The sequence below is a fragment of the Solea solea genome, chromosome 17 (assembly GCF_958295425.1).
Source record: "Solea solea chromosome 17, fSolSol10.1, whole genome shotgun sequence".
Lineage (NCBI taxonomy): Eukaryota > Metazoa > Chordata > Actinopteri > Pleuronectiformes > Soleidae > Solea > Solea solea.
Window position 1 is genome coordinate 3,278,698 of NC_081150.1, and position 23,102 is coordinate 3,301,799.

Below are 23,102 nucleotides of genomic sequence, written 5' to 3' on the forward strand. Positions count from 1 at the left end.
ACACACACAAATGTCAATTTCTTTATGTAGAGTTTATGATATAGAAATGTCCACTTGAAAACTGTGCTTCGGAAGGACTATACATATTTTTTTTTTTTTGAAGTAGCAGATTTAATGCTTGTTTTATTCATATAACATAAGCATATTCATATAAGCTCCCACCCCAGACCTGATGAACTTAGAGGCAGGACACTATGAAGCGGAGCTACTGCAAATAATGTTTGCCTCTCGACTAACATGTCACTGATCTTCAAGTTAAACATTAATCCAATCCAACTTCACTTGTAAAGCACAGTAAAACAACCACCATGGACCAAAGCGCTAAATAACACATAGAAGCTCACAGAAGGCTACAAAAAGACTCTAATTAAATAATTGTAAAGACATTAAACCGTTAAAAATAACAGCCATAGATTAAAAACAATAAAATAATGTTAACTTCCCAAAGAGTAACAAAGGCAAAGAAGAGATAAAGATGAAAGCCAGTCTGTAATGTGTTGCGCTATAATAATTAGTTTCAGTATTTTTTGTATGTTTTTCTCAGAAGTTCACTAATACAACATAAGAAATTGATGCATTATCATAACATCTCTTTGATCAATGTCTATATGTTATAACAGTTTAAAGGCATCTTAATATCTGACTATTGTAAGGAATATTGTTACGTTATTTACTGTTGTTATCTTCATAAGCCGTCTTTGTCCCTGCACAATTTGTTCAACTTTTATATCACTTGCGTTTGTATTTTCAAACATACCGTGCAAATATAATTTTACAGGGTTTGCGAATAATCAACACTTCCATTCAGAATCCATCCATCCATTATCTACCGCTTTATCCTCCACCGGAGGGTCGCGGGGGGTGCTGTGCCGATCTCAGATGACATAGGGCGATAGGCGGGGTAAACCCTGGACAGTTCGCCAGTCCATCGCAGGGCCACACATGGAGACAAATAACCATTCAACTCTCATATTCACACCTATGGTCAATTTAGAGTGTCCAATTTACCTAATCCCCACATTGCATGTTTTTGGACTGTGGGAGGAAGCCGGAGAAAACCCATGCATACATGGGGAGAACCATGTGGCCCACACATTCAGAATCCCTTAGTGATTTATACAGCTTATAATTTAATAAATATAAATGATGTAAGTCCACGCCAAGAAATGTATCTATTTCTTAGCAAATTCAATCATATTCATTGTGTCAGGGTTATGTTGATGGGGTTATGTTTCTCCATCACATTTTGTTACAAAACATGATAAAGTACCCTCTATTTAGCCAGGGAGCAAGTGTCATTGTGGTTAAAACAGGTCAAAACAATTTAGAGTTGGCAAAATCACCTTGAAATATTTTCCCAGTGATGATCATTCTGATAGCTGATCTGAACCAGCTGTAAAAGAAAGCATATATGAATGGATTCAGCATTGAATTTGACAGTGTGAGCCAGTTAAGTGTCTCAATCACAGGGACAGGGACTGCATTGTTTGCAACAGGCTGAACCGTGATCCAAAGAAAGAAAGGCAACCAGCACAGAAGAAAAACTCCCAAGACTATAGCCAGAGTCTTTGTGGCCTTTCTCTCCATCTTACTGACTGTTGCTCCAGACTTTGTGCTCTGGCTGATTGTGTTGTGGATGCTGCGAGCCTGTCTCTGTGCAACTATGAAAATCTTCAGGTAGATGCAGAGCATTACAATCACTGGGAGGTAAAATGACAAAATAGCCCCAATAGTGTTTGTTGTAACGAGATCGATTAAACATCTGTCCTCACATTCTTCACTGTTTAACCCGGCAGTCATCACGCCAATCCCAATCAGCACAGAAACACCCCAGCTCAGCAGGATCATGACCGCAACACTGTGATGGTTTATTTTAGTTCTGTAGGTCAGAGGCCGACACACTGCGTAGAATCTGTCGATAGAAATGCAGCACAAGTTCAGAATGGAGCATGTGCTCAGGGTTATATCACAACTGCCCCGCACTTTGCAAAATAAGTCTTCATGGTACAGACACGAGCTGAGGGAGAAGGCCATGCTGAAAGGAAAGACAACAATCCCGACAAGCAGGTCGGCCACAGCCAGAGAGAGGATGAGGGAGTTTGTAGTCGTGTGCAGCTGTTTGAAGTAAATGATGGAGATTATCACAAGGAGGTTTCCACATATCGTAATGACTGACAGTAAAACAAGGAAGATATATAATAATACACATATAACAGAAGGCGTTCTTGTCAACACATAATTCAAGTTCTCTATGACATAGCAGGGATGTATGTCAGCCACAACTTGCGTCCTATTGGCAGCCACTTCTGCATCCATGCGTTTGGATTTCTAGTATCAGCAAATTATAGAAAAGTCAATTAATCAGTTAAATTTTTAGGTCAAAACCTTTTTTAAGTGTATTTGTTGATGTCATACATAAGAAGGTCCATCAGTGCCTCTTGTTAATCCCGTGCATGAGTTTTTATTAGCTTCTGTTGCAAATTGTTATCCAATCAGAGAGCAGAAACTTATGTAACACAAATGCAAAGGTAGTCAATAACATTCCCCCCGACTCACAAAATTTTAACGGTGTCAAGTATGACATTTATTGAAAGAAACATCAACATTAGAACAACCATTTCACTTTTCTTTCAATAATTTGCAGTGCAAATAACATTTTTGCTTCAGCATTACAAATAACCTCAATATGGCTTCCTGAGAAAACCATTTTCAAATCAAAATATGAAATGTGGAATTATAACTATAACAACGTCATTTTTTTTTAAACAATAAATACATTTCGATTTGTCTTGGGTTTTGGTAGTCGGGAATCATTGTTCACTTCGGCTGACGTTGGCTTGTTGTTAGTTTCCTAAATTTTGCAAATTTTTCAGAAACTACTCCATAATCCCAACCTTGTCATCAGTGTAGATTTTGTGGTACATCACTAAAATGAGTCTGAGTTACCGCAAGACCAAAAGTTCCACCTGGTAAACTTTAGAAAGTCTCCATGCCCCTAAGATTTGGCACCATACAAATATATACTTATTAATTAATTTACTAGCCTAGTAAAATATATCTATATGTATATGCATATATATGTATATATATATATATATATATATATATATATATATATATATCATTCGCTGCTATTGACGTCAATTCGATTTTGAACATTCACTGCCATTGACATCTATAGACGTCAATTACGTTTTTCAACGGGGGTGGCTGGGAGACGGTCTGCATCAAGCAGAGGCTGTGGGCAGGATTCTGGCTGGCATCAGGTCGACAACTGGCAACCTAATCAGATCCCCTTCACTGCAACCCCTGGACCCCGGAGAGCTGCCGCAGAGCTGGATTCTGACCTGCCATCTGACTTCCTGGAGCTGTTCCTGACAGATGAGCTGCTCCAACACATTGTGGATCAGACCAACTTGTATGCCAGTGAGTATATTCATGCACACCCTGACAGTCTGCCACATAGCAGAGCTAATGTATGGAAACAGGTGTCAGTCCCAGAACTGTAAGCTTTCTTACTCAGTTTTCTCACTGGTTATGTGAAAAGGCCAAATCTTGAACTGTACTGGAGTGTGGATGAGGTTGATGCAACACCCTATTTCAGTCGCATCATGTCAAGGAACCGATTCCAGATTATATGGAGGTTCCTTCATTACAATAATAATGAGTCACAGGAAGCCACTGACAAAATGTATAAAGTCTGCCCAGTGTTAAATGACATTGTGGAAAAGTGCAGGGAGCTGTATCAACCTGGGCCAAACATCTGTATTGATGAGGGTATGATGCAGTGGCGGGGGCGTCAGGGTGTACAACCCACAAAAACCGGTGAAGTATGGGATCAAGTCATACATACTGTGTGACTCGGGGTACTGCTTTAACATGCAGCGGCAGACTCGCCGCTCAGGCCTGGTGCTTCTGCCATGGTGAGTGTGTTGTCTCGTGTTTGTACCTGTAAGCCGTGCTTGCGTCTGGGCGAGACAGAACTTGAGCTTGTTGTTTGTTTTGAAACAAATTTCTATCGAAGCAGAGCTGTCTTCATGGAGTTTGTTCTTGCCGGCAGAAAGGCGCGAACAGCCAATCAGCTAACAGACGGACGGACCCAGCGTGCGGAAACAGCCTATCATATCCCCGGACGTCACCTGTAACAAGCAAACAGCCAATCATTCAGCAGCTCTGTCGTTTGGTTGCAGTAGTTACAATGTGGGTTTGTTTACAAGGGAGTAGCATGCAGTGAAAAGCCGGGAGGAGAGTAGAGGCGGCCGCAATGTAGCAAAAACTGGCACCGGTAGTATAGTAATCCACGGTAGTACCGTCGTGTAGAATTTCTAATATAGTAGGAACCGTTACGATTTGGCACCGCGGGGTACCGTGGGTATCGTGCATCTCTAATGATAAGGTGATGGTCGTAAAGGTTTGTCAAGATGGTGACAACCTGCCACCAAGAATAAAAGAAGGGACACAAAGAGAAGGTTCCTCAGTTCAAGCCAGAGTGTGTTTTTGCGTACAGCTTGTCCATGAATGGGGTGGATAAGTTGGACCAAAACATTGCCTACTACCCCTTCATCCGAAGGTCACTGAACTGGTCCAAGAAATTTGTCAACTACCTGTTCCAACTCTGTATGTTCAACGCACATGTCCTATACGGAGCCAAAAACCCAAGGGAGTGTAAAACCCTCTTGGAGTTCATGCACAGGAAGTCCTGGACCGCAGACAACGACTTGTGAGGGAGGAAGAGGAGGTGGGGGAGCAGGTAGAGGAGGAGGAAGTTGCAGATGTGGGGGCTGAGGGGGGTGGGGACTTGGAGGAAGGCCGATGTACTCCAAGGGCACCATAAAAAACTGAACCAGATAGTAGGCTAGATGGAAATATAGCCAAACACACACTGGAACGCCTTATGCAGTTAAGGGCAACCAATATGTGTGTTTTTGGCAGGCAACACCTGGCTAATAATAACAACATAATAGCATAAAACTCATTTAGTGTGGCAACCCCTTAAAAAAAATGGTTGAGGGGTATATATTCAGATATAAGGGGTGAATGACCTAAAGAGTTAAAGAGAGGACCTCTTAAGATATATCACACAGCATAAACATTGCTATGTGGCTTCAGTGATCCATTCAAATAATGTAGTAGTGAAAAGACTAGAATAAATACTCGGGATAGAAGTCTAAAGGTTTGGCTTCAAGGCCCCATGAGCCCCTGGGCCTGGGCCAGTTAAATGACCCATCCTTGGGTGTTGAAGAGTGAAGTTGCTACGATCCTCGTATCCCCGCTAGTAATAGACAGGTTCTGCCGACTGTTTGCTTGGCTATTGACCTTTAAAGGGGTGTGTGGTTAGGCCTAGAACAAAGAACACAATTCAAACCACTGGTCAACGGACAACAGTCAGAATCCACACTATGGCATTGTTAAAGGTGACGTGATCACTAAGTGATTGTGCAGACTAATGTGTATTTGAACTTTGGAAACACAGTCAATAATGAATGATTTCTACCCGAGAAGCAGATGTTTGTCCTTTAACTTTGTGCATAGTTTATAGAGTTCAATTTTTAGTTTCCCTCTTTATTACACTCATAATGACTTTTACTGTTTACATGTTTTACAAGTTTGAATGAACATTCATCCAAATGCTCTGGTGTCTCCGTAATTATGTCTCCAGTTAGATGATGACAGCCTTCAATTAAAGGTGTGAATGTATGGTGTGGTTTTTGGTCCCTGCAGCTACACACACACACACATATGATCTCACCTCTTCAGCCCTTGGGCCAGTCTGTTTTCCAGCAATAACAATACAAAACAAATTGTTGTCCCCTTAATGATCTAAAAAAAGGACACAATATGCCCACAGAGTCTAATTTAACGCGTAACAAACGAGGAAAAACTGTTCAAAGGGAATTCTTCTTCTTTTGTTCAACTGAATATCAAGTTACACCTTTTCTCATGTGTCAAATGATGATTTGAAGTTGAATGAAGTTTATGTGGATTGCTTCCATTTGCATCATGGTGTTGTTATGTGTTATGTTGGGTGAACATAGGCTACAGGGAATTCATGTTCACTGCGTTTCAAGTTCTTCAAAGAAAGTAATGTCTATAGTTATATATATATATATATATATATATATATAAAAAAAAAGTTTTTTTATTACAAGCTTTTTGCAAAAATCAGTTTTTACAGTCTAAACAAAAACACAAACAGACCACATTTACTAGTAAAATGAGCCACAGCATATATTCGGTTATCACTAAAACAAAAGCATAACTGTGTTTTGGTGATATTTGCCATTATCAGGGAAACTGAATCAATGACCTAAGCTTTTTATGTTGGAGGAAGTGACCTTGTGTAAGGTATGAGGATATGTTTTATTAATTTGTCACTCTGTCATTGGAACCGATTTGTACACTTTGACTGGTAAAAAGTTTGGATGATTCCTCACAGATACCTCATAGTAAACAAGGTGAAAGAAATGTTACACATCATGTAACACAAGAAGTGTTACATGATTAAATGTAATCAATTCAAACTGTTCTTTCTGCAAAGACCACCCACCAAATGTTTGCTTACACACCAAAAAATTCTGGCAAAACTTCAGCAGATTCGTCATTGACCATATTTATAAAGACTTTTAATAAATATGGTAGGTATTTTGCTTTTATAGAAGTCAAAGTAAAGAGAATATGCACTTCATTATAAATGTATTCATTCTGTTGGCAAAATTCCAACATATGGTCCTCTTTCTCTTTCTCCTTTTAATAACATATAAGCTTCCCCTGGCAAATCTTTATTTCACCCTGTTTGTATTTTTTATGTTCATTCACTAGTACATACATGTTTTTGTAAAATGCATACATACATATATATATACATATATGTATATCTATATATATATGTCGCTCTGTGTTTACATGTAAATGACTTAAATGGATTAATAATAGTAGGCACTGTAACCTAGTTCTCACAACTATGACAACTGTTACTGCGGGACACTAGCTCACAGCACTAACAACACTTAGTCACAATTAGCTGTGGTTTTACCTTTCACCTTGTGTAAGTTTAATTACCGTTCCATAGTGTAAACACTGCTCTGGTAGGGTAGTGGATGATCTTCTGCAGGTTTATTTTAAACAAAGTGAAAACAACACACGCTTCAGTGGCGTCTTCAAATGTAAGCCCTTTAGCCACAGCACGTTTCCTTGTTCCACGGAGGAGGGAAACAAGTTTGTACGTTGCTTTACATCCACATTCCTGTCTTACTTACCCATGATGATCAGAACATTCACAACACATTGCTTCCCTGTAGGCTTGAGTTCTGCAGCTCATTGTAGGAGCCTTTATTGCATGTATGTTTATATATGTAAATACATATATATACATATATATATATGTATATATATATGTATATATATATATATATATATAGATATAGATATAGATATAGATACAGCTGCAGCACTCAGGCCTACAGGGAAGCAATGTGTTGTGAAGGCCTTGACACACTATAGACTTCAGCAGCACGCCTTATTTTTTAATTGTTTCACCTTAAAACCGCAGCTTTAAAATGTTTTTGATGAGGTACTGACTCGTCGCGGGGAGAAAAAAACCTCTTTTTTCCCGTCTCTACACTTGAATGTCTGTCCTTACACTGCTTGTGAATGAGGTGAGTACTTTGAAAAGTGTCTCACTTAATGAATAGTTCCCCACTCATGCTTAAGGCCATTATAGTAATAACATTATAAGTGACACCGTGGGACGGTGACGGGAACAAATGACTAATGCTGACAGTATCGGCATCAAAAACAGTTTCTCTTTTGTGACATGAGATAACGCCCTCATAGCTATTGCTGGTACATGTCTGCAAAAAGACATGAGTGTGATAGGAAAAGGATAACAACTGGTTTGGGAGGTTTAGGTACAAAAAGCACCTGGTCAGGGTTTCAAGATTGTAATTGTCCTCGTAGGATCAACATCCACTCAATGGGAAAGGAAAAATAATAATAATTCATCTTTATGTTGGAATTGATGTCTATGAAACAATTCAATGATTTTTCCTGCAAATAATGTACAAATGCATAAATCTGGGATGTAGAATTATTGCCATCATTTGGATTTAGTTTTGGTTTAGACCAGGGGTGTCAAACATATGGCCCGCATGTCAGAACCGGCCTGCCACAGGGTCCAATCTGGCCCGCAGGATAAATGTGTTAAAGGTGACATCGAATGCTTGTATCACACATATATGTTAGTTATGGAGGTCTACTTACATATATTAACATGTTTTCATGATTAAAAACCTCCTAATCGCTGCAAACGAGCCGATCAAAATATCTCCTCACTGACGCTCTCGTCAGCCGCGCTGTTTCAGACCAAACAGTTGCTGTGATTGGCCAGCCAACGAGAGCTTTACAACTGTCCTGTGATTGGCCAGGTACCTGGAAGTGACGTAATAGATAGGCCAGCTCTCAGATACACAGCTCCCCCTCTGGCACGGTGGATGCTCTGCATCTCAGCAGCTACAATGAGACTAGTTCTTCTTCTTCTTCTGCGGTTGAATGTACGCAACCGGATGTGCCCGGACTAGTGCCCGCACCCGGAGGCGCTACAGTGGTGAGGATTTCTGATGACGACATCAAATTAAGGAAGTGTCGATCCGCTTCGCAGAGCCCAGGAAAACAATACAACACTATTTTCTCAGCAGTGGCTGAACTGTTTGTTCTGAAACTTTAGGGTTTCATAAACGAGGTAATGACGCAGATACACACACAAACGCAGCGTTAATTGGAGCTTCCGGTCTATGTCACCTTTAACATTTCACACTATGATTAGAATCTAATCATAATGTGAAATACTGTTTTCCACTTCCAGATACCTGTGACTAAATGTTTGTGCCTGTATAGATTCAGTGTGATGTGTAAATGATAAACTTAGACATAATATTGTTGAAATTGCACTTATTTTTCTCAAGAAAAAAAAAAGGTACTTCATTTAATGTAGAACAGAGGGGTAAAAATGTGGAGTTCTAGTTGTTTACAGGTTATTATTTTGTTATTTTACTGGTCCGGCCCACTTTAACTTCAAATTGTGCACCTGAACTAAAATGAGTTTGACACCCTTGGTTTAGACCGACATGTCACAACTGAATCTTAAACAGCTGGTCTCACACGATGCTTTTAAATGAACTTGTACAACATTCCCTTAAAATTTGAGATTTGTCAACATTTTGTCAATCTATCAGAAAATTGTCTAAACTAAAGTTAAAAAGTCAGACGATGATGATGATTGTAGTTTGACTCATGAGTCGCTGGTAAAAGAAACAACGATGGCTGTCTGACACTCAATGCCCAGGTGTTCAAGGAAAATCCCCCTCTCCTCTTTGAAGAGAGGATCTTTGTGCACAGTCTGCCTTGTGGTTCCGTTTCCAACCTTTTAAGCTGTCTGTCCACTAAGACTTTAATTGAAACAGAGGTTGGGTGTGGTGAACCTTTTCAGCATAAGGCAGTAATATAATAGTCCTACCTTGAACTGGGCAGCTTGCCAGAAGCTTTTAAAAGTGCCATGCCTTTTGGATTTACTGTAAAGAGAGAAAGGAACAGGACAAACAAGCAGATGTCATTGTCTTTTTTATTGTTTTGTCATATCAGCCTTCCTTTAAGCCCTGTCATAACAATGATTGCTATGTGCTTGGCGTCTACTTGATCACCTCTTAATAGAAGTCACCTCTGAATAAAGTGGCACATTATTTTAACCCTTGATATACAGAAAGGTCGAGAAATGCTCAGGAGGAAACTATAAAACACCAAAGAAGAAAAAGAGGAAGACATGATGACTTAATGTTCAAAATGAACACGCCTGATGTATGTGTCAAATGTGGTGTAGGCCTACATGAGGGTAGCTTTTCATTGTCTTTGGGAATGTCCCATTATCCAAAGAGTTCTGGAAGGAAATAAGTACAACTCTAATGCTCTTCCAGAGAACTGTGCATTTAGGAAGTTTAAGAAGACAATGGTCATATTATGACACCTGGAAATCAGTGCATTGACCAAGCAAGCAAAGTTGGGTTAAGGGATTATTGCAATGTATCGCTATATGGAAAAACAGACGTACATAGTTAAGGGGAAATATATAGGGCTGTAATGTCCCGGTCGACTGGTCGATTAATCAGTCGATACGTTCTGGTTTGACTCAAATTCTGATAAGTCGATTTTTTGCCGTGTTAATTTCATACAGTCTATGGTTCATTTGATTTCATCTGAAGGAATGTACCAGGTGCTAATGGGGGTGTTTTCAGAGCACCCCTGTTCCACAGATCACAGCGTGTGTCCCCTTGTTTTCAGTATTTTGGATTAGCCCAACCCACAGGAGACAGAAAGTACTACAGACGTCAGTCGTCCTCTAACATATAATATAATAAGCAACTGTCCGCCAAACCCAAAGCATGTCACTATTTCTTTCTGATCAGTGTGCCTTGTTCTGTGTATTTGTGTGTTTTGTATTGGAATTGGAAAAGACAAAAATATAATGTTCAACATGACAGAAATTATAGTTGAAATGAACATTTTACGTTTATTTTTGAATGCATTGTGGATGTACATTCCTATTTTTACAAAACAGCGCAGTCTGGGGCGTGACTGCCTGCAAGCCCAGAGTTTAGAGGGAGGCCTGAGCTACTTTTGCGGTCATTTATTTTAATGTTGTGATGAAATAAGGTGATGAGTCACTTGATCTGCTAATTAACTCAGTTGTGAATACCAAATACCAAAAGTGCTAAGTGAAGCGAAAGGCATTGTTCACTCATGAATACGTTAGTAAGTAAAGTCATTTCATTGTGCTGTGGTTTTTCACTTCCAGACAACAACAGCAACATCTGGGACTCTGCTGTTTTGGTCACAGCAGTGGACGATGGTGAGATCTCCTGTGCTTTTACTCAGTGTCAAGCAGCAGGACAAACGGACGAGCTGTGGGACCCGTATGAACACGGATGATACAGGTTATCTGCGACATCGTGCACATTAAGCTCGAGAAGTTGCTTATTTCAGCGTCGAGCGAGTGAAATTCCCTCCAGCTACACTCCTGTCCCAACCCACCCCTACCATCTGTTGGCCACACTACACAATAATTGTGTGTACACAGTGAAAATCATAAACCACCTGCCACTTAATCACCAAGTATATCAGTATGCGACTTAACTTGCCAGGCAAGTGTTTGCGTGTGTGACTCAGGCAAGGAATTCCAACAAGGTGAGGTGAGGTTTTCTCATACGGTATCTTTTAAAGTGTTTGGGAATCGCGAGACAGAAAGTAAAACGATCATGTCCTCCTGACGGGAGCCCTTTTCTTCTGCAGCGAGAACAAAAACAGGTAAATGGATATGTTTAGTGATTTTACTTGTTATGGCTTAATTCTCATGCCTTTAGAAAAACTACAATGGGAGATGCTAAATATAGAGAGAGAAAAAATGGGATGGGAAACAAAGAGGAGCACATGTTCTGACTTTTAGATTGATAGCCTCTTTTGGAGGATTTAGATTCAGACAAGTTCATTCACAAGAGCCCCAAACAAATGCTGTTTTGCAAGGGACAGGGAAAGTAGGCAAGAGATGCAGATGCTCAATCATGTTTAATCTTGGTGCAAATGTATCGTAATTTAAAGTTTTGTGATTTTTTTTTTTTTTTTTTTTAAACCTTTTTCAAATCTGGGCTCAGACAATGATGCATTTATACAAAAAAAGCTTTGAAAACACAGACTTTAAATTTAAATCCTAACATCGAGAGTTTGCTTGTATGTGCTTACGACTGGTCGAGAATGATGCTGACTAATATCAGGAAACTGGACCACATCACACCAGTCCTCAGATCACTGCTCTGGCTTCCTGTGAGTGAAAGCATAGTATTCACTCACTCTTGGTCTTCAAAATGTTGAATGGTCTTGAACCAAAATACATCCTAGACTTATTAGTTCCCTATGAAGCATCCAGAGCCCTAAGACCATCAGGGACAGGTTTACTGTGTGTTTTCCAGATGCAGAACCAAACAAAGTGAAGCAGCATTCAGTTATTCTGCTCCTCACCTGTGGAACGAACTTCCTGAACACCTGAGGTCTGCTCACACTCTCGGCGCATTTAAATCAGGCCTGAAAATGATCATTTACAGCAGCTCGTTACTTAAATTCTCTAATAATCATCTTAGTTATCAATTAATTCTTGTCTTTTAATTGCATTTTTAATGACAAATCACTTTTATTTCTTGTGATTATAATGTCATTTGAATGTCTTGCTTGTATTCTGTGACTTTCTTAATGTGTTTCTATGCTTTTCTAAAGCGTTGCCCTGTGTATGATTAGTGCTGTACAAATAAACGTGCCTTGCCGTGTCGCTGAGATTTGATTATCAGGTGAGCCGACCAAGGATGGAGTTTAGAGAGAGTCAGAGATGAGTTAAGTTGAAAAGCTTTATTGGGAGCTCAGATCTGAGGAGACCTGAGACAATGCCGAACATGAACAAGTAGATGTTAACAGTTGGGCGTCCTCTGTCAGTCTGCCTGTGAGTCCCAGAGTCAGGATATTTAAAGGGTTTTGGAGGCCTTTCTCTGCTGATACATAGAGCTGACCTTTGAGAGGACTGCACAGTTGAGTTATAAGTCCTCTGACCCAGTCAGGTTAGACACAGCAAAAATACAAAGAGGCAACATAGACCTTTCATATATAGTTGTGGTCCTTTTCTGTGATATAAACCTTGACATTGCTTGGGCCTAAATGAGGCAGAAACTCATGACTCTGGCATTTAGACGTGGATTGTGGTTCAGTTAAAGAGAAACTGGTTATGTTTAGGAATAATGTTTTGGTTAGGCTGTTAAAATGAATGAAAGAAGAACTTCACCTCTTCAGGAGATTTTCTGGGACCGACCTGTAGTCCTCATGGAGACCAGTACCTGGTCCTAATGAGGCAGAACCTCATTTATAATTGAATTATGGTTAATTGTAGGTTAAGGTTATGTTAGGCATTAAGTTGTTATGGTTAATGATGAGGACAATGCTTTAGTTAGGCTGTAAAAATGAATGGAATGCAGTCCAAACCTACAGTATGTGCATATACATACAGTATGTGTGTGTACTGTTCAGTTAGTGTAAGCGTGGCAGAGGGCCAGCATGCAGCCCGGAACTGCAGAAGCTAAATGGAACTCAGCGAACATTCATTTCATTATTTGAATGTGTGATTTTCCAACAGTGACTAGTCAAAATATCTGCCAGCAAAAAAGGGCATATGGGTCATCTAACAGCTGACAGCTTTGAAATGCTTCAGTAATGTGTGAGACAACATTAACAATCACCCTTTTTTGTTTAAGATGAAATTACTATCACAAACTGACAAAGTGCACATTAAGGAAAGTTCAATTTCAAACTGGAGTAAGACAAAGCCAGAGTGTCTAATTGGGACGTTATGACAGCACTGGTGACTTTGTCAGTCGTAAAATTAAAAGAAAACATCGATGAGCCACTTTAGTGATGCGATCAAAGCGTCGTCAAAGCCTAAACAAACCATCTTGGAATGCAGCACTACTGTCTACTGGTAGATAAGCAACCCAGATTTTGCCCGAGAGTCAGAGCTTGACATCTCATTTTTAATGACATATGCCAACACCAGGAAACATGAACCGAGTACAGTACATGTGAACATATGAACAAGAAAGAAAAACTGGTTCACGTGCGTGAAAGTACTCAATGCTCCCTTGCCAAAAACCAGATAAGGAGATTGATGCCAATCTCAAACTGTCTGGTAAGTGTTAAATGTGAGCCAGGAGACTGGGAAACAGCTAAACCAGCTCTGACCTGTCGCCAATGCCCAAATATGAACATGCTGGTTCTGCTGTGGTTTGGTAAAGTCATAAAGATCTGTGTACGTCCAGAGTAGCATGTTTGTGTTGTGAAATGTCTTCCTTTTGATTGCAGGCCATGGGACCACACCTCAATCATTCCCCTTGCTTCTCATACACCGCACTCCCACTTTTACCTTTCCCCTTTTCTCTATTCCTTTCTTTACACTTGGAGGGTCTGCCAGCCCAGGAGCTGCTGCCGATCCCCAGCAACTGTTTCCCCATGCCCACTGCAGCTGATGTGTGGCCTCTGCTTGTGAAATCACTTTAAAACTGGAGAATGTGTATTTATGTGTGTTTCCATCCGCTGTTGTTAAAAGTAAATTGGGAGTTGTCTCACAGAGATAAGTAGCAGATCAGGGGTCTCAAACTCAAATGGCACGGGAGGGCCAGTGGGTGTCTGGTCTGGTCAGTGGGGGCCGTTCATATGAAATAAAGTCCAACTTTTTTTTCCCCAAAAAAAACTGCTGTTCAGTTTGAGTGGGCGAATGAGTTCTTAAAAGAGATCACGATATTCCATCAAGGGAGAAAAAAAAAATGATGCATTGACCTCTATTGATTGGATTATTTTGTGACTTTTGGGAAGTTGAATATGCAAGGCAACAAGTTGAGACTGTCACTCGCGACGGAATATCATGGACACATGTACAGACACACATGGAGTCTGATTTGACTGTCCAGAGCTAGACTATATCTCTGAGTGCTACCTGATGCTGAAACATGTTTTCTTTGTCAAATGTCATAAAAAAAAATAAAATAATAATAATAACTATGAAATGTATGATGATAATGGGGGCGGGACTAGATAAGCTTTTGCTTCTCCCGCTTTCCCTTTCGGTTATGTGTATTGTGTGATGAGTGATCTAAATGTCATGACCGAAATAAACATATAAATAGAAAAGTAATCACAATAATGAAATCCATGACGGTATTCGACAGATTTTCTCAATAAAAGTGTTTCCTTTGATTTGGAACTACATATAGTTCACAATAAAAACAGAGTCATGATGCAAATTGAATCTATAAATAGCAAAAACAGACAGAAATAACCCATTAAAACTTGATATTAAGTGGCGGGTCGCATGTGGCCGGGAGTTTGCAACGTCTGCAGTAGACGGTTAATGGTCTGAATTTATATAGTGCTTTTCTAGTTGTGATGACCACTCAGAGCTGCTTTACACGACAGTTTTGCCATTCTCCCGTTCACTCACACATTCATGTGTGCAGCACGTGTTCTATCGCACATCTTCCATAGCCATTCACATCCCTCAACCTTCCAGTTTAAAATGAGAAGGTGCAATTCCATTAAGAGCCCCAGTAACACCAGTAACACCAGTAGGGTGACAAATGTATCGACTATTTAACTAGTATTTATATCTGTCAAATATTCACAAACACAACTCTTTGTGTGTCCATTTTAATGTAAAAGCATTATTGTCAATCTTGCAACAAGGCTTTTGTTATGAAATACTTGCAGGACGAGCAGATGCACAGCTTCTTACTAAAGCATCCTGCAATTTACTTAAATACAAATAAAAAAAGGTTTTATTGTTAGAAATATAACCATGACTTTGGACAGGTAATGTTCTCGGGGCTGTGGCTGACACCTGGATGGCAGTTTGTACACAGTACAGTTCCCCACATTAAAATAATTGGTTTACTAGTTGAGGCATTCGATTTTTAATATGTTCTATGTGCTATACAATTTATTTAAAATGATTATAATGATTTAATAGAAGATAGAAGAACATATTATATCAAACTTAATGTGCAAGTGAAAAAGGCAACATAACTTAATATAAATCCAAAACAATATATACTTTACAGTTTGTTATTATTAGGGATATTATCTTGTTTCTCAGGATTATTTTGTAAAACTGTATCTGATCTAATTGTTGCACTGCAGGTACGTTGTGAACATTACTTCAAACCCCAAACTGCTACCTGTACGTGTGTCACACGTATTTCATGTAATCATGCAAGCACTGTATTTTTACTTTATTTTTTTTAGCGTTTAGAGTAGGGGACTATTGTTTCAATAAGTAACACACCTACAGGTGAACCTGTCAACACCACGGGCAGCAGCAGGAATGGATTTACAGGAATGAAACTGTAATTATAGCTCAATTACAAAGAGCCACCGGTGTCATAGCCCATTCAGGTATAACATTTGATGACTGGTAATTCCTTTTTAATTGGAAGATGGGGGAAAAAACCGTCAACACATTCTCCTTATTCATTTTAGATTGAAGAATGAATCATACTTCTTGTTTTCTCAACCTTAAAAAAAATCACGTGGTCCAACTCAGAACAGGAGACACATGACCCAGATGTGGGCGTATATCTTTCAAAATAAAAGCCTCAATTGCAAGTGGTGATTTTGCAGTGGTGAAGTGCGGATCAGTCTAATGTTAGACGAAAAAGAAAAAGTAAATCTGGACCGAGTGTATGTGATTTAGTATGAGTTTAAGTGCATTGCTTGGTGCAGTGATACCTAGACTACAAATGATAAATCAGAAGCAGGGGAAATATGTGAAGGATAAAGTGGTAAATAATGAATGGGTGGATGTGGGAGTTGCATGTTGATGAAAAGGGTTGACAAACTTAAAAATATCACTTAAATTGGTAAAGCCTTAATAGATTTACTTCATTCAAACTAAAGTGGCCTTCATATACCTTCTAATTCATTTAGGCATTGTCAATTTAAGTGATATTTTTTAAGTTTGTCAACCATTTTCTTTTCATAGTGTACTAGTCCAGATGAGGTAAAACAAGTGGGGATTTATTTAAAAAACAATACTCAACTTCACTTACATTTACTTCGTTTGAAACTGCTGGTTAAGTTAAAGTAATCAGGATTTGTATGCTTGCTTAACAAGATATCAACATTATATGCAGCCAATTTTCACAATTTAAACATTTTGAGTTGAAGTTCAAGTTCAACCAACTTAAAACAGATTGGTAATTATTCCAAGAATGTACGGGTGGCCACATTACCCACACATTATTTTGAATCTTTTTATTTATTTGTTCATTCATTCATTTATTTATTTATCTATTTATGCAATGCTAATGTAAGAAATCCTTGGCTGAGAAAAAAAAGAAGATGATATGGTCAATATGAGAACTAAAACCTGGTTTTGGCAGATGCCAATCATTAAAATGCTACATTGTGTTGAGAGAGAAAAGGCATCAACCCCCCAATCAGCATGATGTAAAAATAAATACCAAACAATACAAAACAACCATACACAGTTGATTTGAATGTTTAATATATATGTATAGATTAATTGTGATTGAATTAATGAGGTGAAATGACTGGGTTTACTGTTTTCTTCAGGCAGGATGGCTTTACCAAAAGCAATAGGATACGGGATTATTCTTCTGGCCATATTCTACAGTCTGGAGCACCAAGGATACAGAGAGTCTCTGAATACATTCTTCAAGGTATGAATAATAATCCAGCATTGCAGATTAAAAACTGATGTAATAATATTTAGGGTTGCAGATTTGTACCATATGATACTGCAACCAGTGAATTGTGGCTCCATTAACCAATAAAAATAAATTACTTAATTACTAGTATTTCAACACGGTATATATATGTGTATATATACACACACTTATGGAATTAGATATGAGTCAATATTTTGAAACAACACTTCACGAAGCAAACAATTTATTATTGTATGAAAATACGACGAGATCCAGACGGACAGCGACAAGACCGTGACTACTTCTGGTCAATTGAGCGCTCAAAACTCAGTAGCCAATCAGCAGGTAGCTTCCCAAGTCCCGCCCACGGTCAGAAACGCTAAACAAAAACCATGGCACAAAGAACAAATCAGGGAGTGCAAAGAACAAAATGATCAAATCAATATTTTATTTGCTTCTTCTCAAAAAGTGCTGTTTGCTTCATGAAAAGTGTTGTTTGAAACAATGGACTCAAATCTAATTCCATACAAGTGTACAATTAACCTTGTTGATTTTTTTTCCCCCAGGAACTGCTGGGGACAAAAGCATCACACAGTTATGCCAGAGAAAAGAGAGTGTGTGAGTCACGTCGTAGTGAAATCAACAGAATGTATGGACTGTGTTGGCGAGCAGCCGACTGACAGTATGCCAGTGTACTTATAATGCTGACTATTCTTGTGTCTGTCTGTCTTCCCAGCCACCATAAACACCAGAGAGGTCATAGTCCAAGCTGTGGTGGACGCCTCTGACCTGGACCTGATCAGATTACTGTTGTCTAGTAATCCTGTCTTTTCAGTCCTCGATGGCAGTGTTATAATTTCCAGTGCTGAAGCCACTTCCGGTAAATCAGCCCAACTCGTTTGCCATGAGGTTAAATACATTACCTCCCAAAAACCCATGTTTGCACACATTGCCTTCCCATGTGGGGAACACACCATAGTATAGGACCTGCATAAATTGTCCACTTCAAGACCATACCCATTTAATAACCATGTCGTACCCATGTAGATTGGAAAGGGTACAAACACGGGTGGGGTCACCATGGAAACCACAGACAAACCTGCTCAGGACCCATACTATCAGCCCCAATATAACCCTTATGGGGCCCACATGGACATGCTGGCTGGACTGGCTGACAGCACCCACATAATTAAATCTTCTTGTTGCTTTCTCTTGACACAGTGTGTTCTTCAAATATGACCGAATATGAGTGCAGATGTGAGGACAGCCTGGCTTGGTCGTATAACAACTGCATCACCTACGGAGCCTGTGATGAAATTGTTGGCGACACTTGCAACTGCATCAACGCTCTTCCAGAAGACGGCCAGCACTGTCAGCCAGGTATGCCTGATTGGGAAATTGTTCTTGTTTTGTGTACCCCGCCGATCGCCCTATGTCAGCTGAGATTGGCAAAGCACCCCCGTGACCCTCCTGTGGAGGATAAAGCGGTAGAAAATGGATGAATCAAATAACCAATCGGAGGAGAGCCCTTCTAGCCAATCAATTATTATCTCGTTTGCACACTTTAAAAAACAAATCCGTCTATGTCACCTCCAGGGCTCCAGAGATTTCCTCAAAGTCTGTGTGATTCTTTCTTTGAAACAGACTCAGTTTCTTGCGCAATTTTTTTCCCAGTCTAAAGATGACTGCCGGTTTACAAGCGGGTTTTATCCGAGCAACATTTGCTTCCTTACCACCATCATCAGATTTGGCAGCAGACTCAAATTTTTAAGTTAGAGAAAAAATGTTGGGGTTGTGCCACATTCGGCTCTCCGTGGTGCTTTGGGACCTGGGGCCTGTTTTAACCAAGGGAATGAGGGACAGAGCCACAGAGTTGAAAGCAAAGCTTTGAATAAATCAACAAATGACTGATTGGTCTTGAACTGTGGTCTACTGCTTGGTGGATTATCTTGCAGATGTATGGATATTTTACACACCATATGTCATCGTTTTCTTTTGAGTATACAAATGTCACCTTTCCCATCGTTTGCAGAAAAGTGAAACGGCAACTTCGTCCTGTAAGAAAAATCCATACCGCCTCTTGTTCTTTGGCATGCCTTCAGTAGCCTTCAGTGGTTCCAATGAAACAACATGTCGCGTGCAGACAACAGGTTTCCAGTTGGCTTCCTTGTCAAATAGGTGCCACACCTTTTTCTGATTACTCCTGTTGTGGCTCATGTCGTAAAAGCAGCCGGGTATACGTCGGTGCTATTCATGGACACGTATAACAAATATAAACAAATAGTTGTGACGTAAAATATTCTCAATTAAAATGGTTTTCTTTGGGAAGCAATGGCGGTGCACATTTGAGAACGTTTTTAATAGTAGAAAGCTTGGTTTTCACAGGATAATTAGGGTTATGTCACCAGAGCCATCTCTTAGTGTGAGACTGAACGTTGTTTTGCATGTATATTTTCAATAATACTGTATTAGTTTTTGAAACATATGTCATTGGCACATCAGACATTTAAAATTTTTTCACGATTGAAACTTTTTCTTATCGTGACAGAAGCGACTCGACCACCTCCGGCAGTGAAATGGTTTGACACATTGGGGTGTGTCTAGAAATAAGAACACAGGAATTAGGAGCTTTATTTATTCATTTATTTAGTAATTCATTACATACCGTATAATTATTTTAGCTTCATTTTTTGCCAAATAAAAACCTTTTTAATTTAAATATTAATCTCTGGAGCTTTGACACTGATAAGGTGCTCTCTGATTTGTTCTCATGTATGTTTTTTTACAGTCACAACACCATCACCTCCATCCCCAAATGGTATGCTACATGAGATGTTATTTATTTATTTGTTTATTTATTTATGTATTTATTTATTTATTAATGTATTCATTTATTAATCAAACCACAAACCTATGAAGATCACTGTTAAAGGTACAGTTTGTGAAAAATGTATCAGCATCCATTGTTGAAGTTGCATGTCCCTCACCTTACTCTTCTCTTCCCAGTGTACACACATGGTGGTCCAAAATGCTCCTGGCTCAGGCTGGGTTAATGTAAAACAATAATTCATACACAATCAATTAATTTTACACTTATATATCAACAAAAATCACCCCATTATTTTAGCGTGGGCTTTTGCTAAATTTAAAAATATATATATATCAACCTAAATCTTAGTCACTGAACCAGGAGCACTCCAGCTTCAGTTAACCTGCATGTAGGATGTTTGCAACACAGGACAACGTTTCATCATATTATTATTCATGTTGTTGTTTGTTTTGTTACAGTGACAACACCATCACCTCCATCTCCAAATGGTATGCTCCATGAGATGTGATTTATTTGATTGATTCAGTGAACAGGGACACGGAACATGAATTCACTTTTCTGTAGCTTGACAGAAAGCTGTTTTTCATCTGTAGTCCATGGACAGACGTTCCTATGGTCGACCTAAACGTAAAATTCAATGTTAAAAATTGAATTTGACTGAAATGACTGAACAACACACTGCCATAGTAAGATTAAATTTTTTGTGTGTGCTGCTGATTTGTTTCCTGTACTGACCTTCCTTTTTTCCCCTTTTGTTCTTTGTTCTTGTTTTTATTTTTACAGTGACAACACCAGCACCTCCATCGCCAAACGGTATGTTACATGAGATGTGATGGACGTGTGTGTGTTTCTGATTATTAATGGTTTCAGTGTCACAGTTATTTGAATAGTTTGAAGTTCATACGCCTCACGTACAACAACTCATTTCTCCTGCTCTCCACCACAAACACAGTGGTCATTGATTTGGTCGTCGACGTGAGAATCCCAGTCTCCGTCCTTGAAGGATACGGCGTCTCTTTTATCAGGACCTATCTGAATAGTTTTCCGGGCCCTTACATCATCAATAATTTCACACAAATCATTGACTTGAATTTAACCACAGGTGAGAACTTTGGCTTGATTTAAAGCTGTTTTTATCACACAGTGAATGATGTGCATTCTGTGACCTGACATGTGTGTTTAATGTCTTTAATAGTGTGCTATCCAGGCTTAAATGGAGGTCTGCAGTGTCAGTGTGAGGAGCAGTTCGCTTGGTCATGTGAAACGTGTATCGACCACACCGTGTGCAGTAACACCACCTTCACGAACGACTCCTGTGGATGCATCAATGCGCTCCCTCCCGGAGGAGAGCTGTGTGAACCAATCACAAGTAAGCGCCGCTTGACGTGACGTCAACCAGGAAAATGTGGTGAAAATGATTTAATCTCTAATCTTGCTCTGCAGGTGTGGCTCCGTGTTCACGCTCAACTAATGGTACAACATTATTTCATTTTATTTTCACCAAATCATGTTATTTTGCATCATTTCAGTTAATATTTTCGGGATAAGGCAAAAAGAAATCTCTTTGGCTGTTAAATTAAAATGGTTATGATATAATATTTTTCAAAAATAATAATAATAAAGACGCCACATTCACACATATAAGAGTGACATTTCAAAAAGAGATTTTTTTCCTGCAGGGGGCGCTGGAGCTCGGCAAACATGACAAAAGAAAATGTTGATTTGAGCAACACTTCAGCATAATTCCATGTTGCTTCCGTACATTCATTCGCTTAAAGCTAAATTGAGAAGTAACTAATTTTAACCTGACAAAGGCAACAAAAACCTAACAGACACAAATATAATGAAAAGTCAGAAACTATGTGACACATTAAAGCTGCTCCTACATTTATAAACCTCTGTTCAAAAGAAACCCTCAGTGAGAAACAGATCAAATAACCAATTCTGCCTGCAGAGGGCGCTGTTGTTGTTTACAGTACAGGGAATCATTTTGATCACATTGTGCTGCTGATTTTTGCTGACTTTTTTTCTTCTTCTTTTTATTTTTACAGTGACAACACCAGCACCAAATGGTATGCTACATGACATGTGAAGGACGCGTGTGTTTCTGATCATTAACACAGTAGAATATAAACACTTGCGTGGTTTCACATTCAAACAGTTTGTAAATAGTTATGTTTACCCCAAGGTTCACGCACGATAGACCAACAGGAGATTATGTTTAAATTAAAAAATAAAATGTACCTACATTTAACACTGATAGATCCTATTAACCTGGATGTTTGCAATAAAGGAAAACTGTTCATCATATTGTGCTGCTGATTTGCATTCATGTCGTTTCGTTGGTTTGTTTTACAGTGACAACACCAGCACCTCCGTCGCCAAACGGTATGTTACATGAGATGTGATGTGATGGACGTGTGTGTGTCTCTGATCATTATTGGTTTCAGTGTCACAGTTATTTGAATAGTTTGAAGTTCATACGCCTCACGTACAACAACTCATTTCTCCTGCTCTCCATCACAAACACAGTGGTCATTGATTTGGTCGTCGACGTGAGAATCCCAGTCTCCCTCCTTGAAGGATACGGCGTCTCTTTTATCAGGAACTATCTGAATAGTTTTCTGGGCCCTTTCATCATCAATGATTTCACACAAATCATTGACTTGAATTTAACCACAGGTGAGAACTTTGGCTTGATTTAAAGCTGTTTTTATCACACAGTGAATGATGTGCATTCTGTGACCTGACATGTGTGTTTAATGTCTTTAATAGTGTGCTATCCAGGCTTAAATGGAGGTCTGCAGTGTCAGTGTGAGGAGCAGTTCGCTTGGTCATGTGACACGTGTATCGACCACACCGTGTGCAGTAACACCACCTTCACCAACGACTCCTGTGGATGCATCAATGCGCTCCCTCCCAGAGGAGAGCTGTGTGAACCAATCACAAGTAAGCGCCGCTTGACGTGATGTCAA

At 39.4% G+C, this 23,102-nt stretch overlaps 2 protein-coding genes across 8 annotated transcripts in view; one reads left to right on the top strand and one right to left on the bottom strand.

Annotated features, from left to right (window-relative positions):
- Positions 1 to 1,187: 1,187 nt before the first annotated feature.
- On the bottom strand, positions 1,188 to 2,316 carry LOC131443932 (trace amine-associated receptor 1-like). The gene has a single exon (XM_058614021.1). The coding sequence runs from the start codon at positions 2,314 to 2,316 to the stop codon at positions 1,315 to 1,317; it is 1,002 nt and encodes a 333-aa protein (XP_058470004.1). The 3' UTR covers positions 1,188 to 1,314.
- Positions 2,317 to 11,238: 8,922 nt separating this feature from the next.
- Positions 11,239 to 23,102, top strand: part of LOC131443907 (adhesion G protein-coupled receptor F5-like) — a 28,169-nt gene continuing 16,305 nt past the window's right edge. The window contains exons 1-15 of one of the 7 annotated variants that reach the window (XM_058613976.1): positions 11,239 to 11,352; positions 17,203 to 17,309; positions 17,864 to 17,915; positions 18,034 to 18,177; positions 18,519 to 18,677; positions 20,086 to 20,115; positions 20,586 to 20,615; positions 20,911 to 20,940; positions 21,080 to 21,229; positions 21,323 to 21,496; positions 21,571 to 21,600; positions 22,179 to 22,199; positions 22,486 to 22,515; positions 22,660 to 22,809; positions 22,903 to 23,076. In XM_058613976.1, the coding sequence (XP_058469959.1) occupies positions 17,208 to 17,309; positions 17,864 to 17,915; positions 18,034 to 18,177; positions 18,519 to 18,677; positions 20,086 to 20,115; positions 20,586 to 20,615; positions 20,911 to 20,940; positions 21,080 to 21,229; positions 21,323 to 21,496; positions 21,571 to 21,600; positions 22,179 to 22,199; positions 22,486 to 22,515; positions 22,660 to 22,809; positions 22,903 to 23,076 (1,276 nt within the window). In that variant the 5' untranslated portion in view covers positions 11,239 to 11,352; positions 17,203 to 17,207. Of the gene's footprint in view, positions 11,353 to 12,008; positions 12,090 to 17,202; positions 17,310 to 17,863; positions 17,916 to 18,033; positions 18,178 to 18,518; positions 18,678 to 20,085; positions 20,116 to 20,585; positions 20,616 to 20,910; positions 20,941 to 21,079; positions 21,230 to 21,322; positions 21,497 to 21,570; positions 21,601 to 22,178; positions 22,200 to 22,485; positions 22,516 to 22,659; positions 22,810 to 22,902; positions 23,077 to 23,102 lie in introns of those variants that run through there. The other 6 variants (XM_058613978.1, XM_058613979.1, XM_058613981.1 and 3 more) reach the window with 6 other exon arrangements.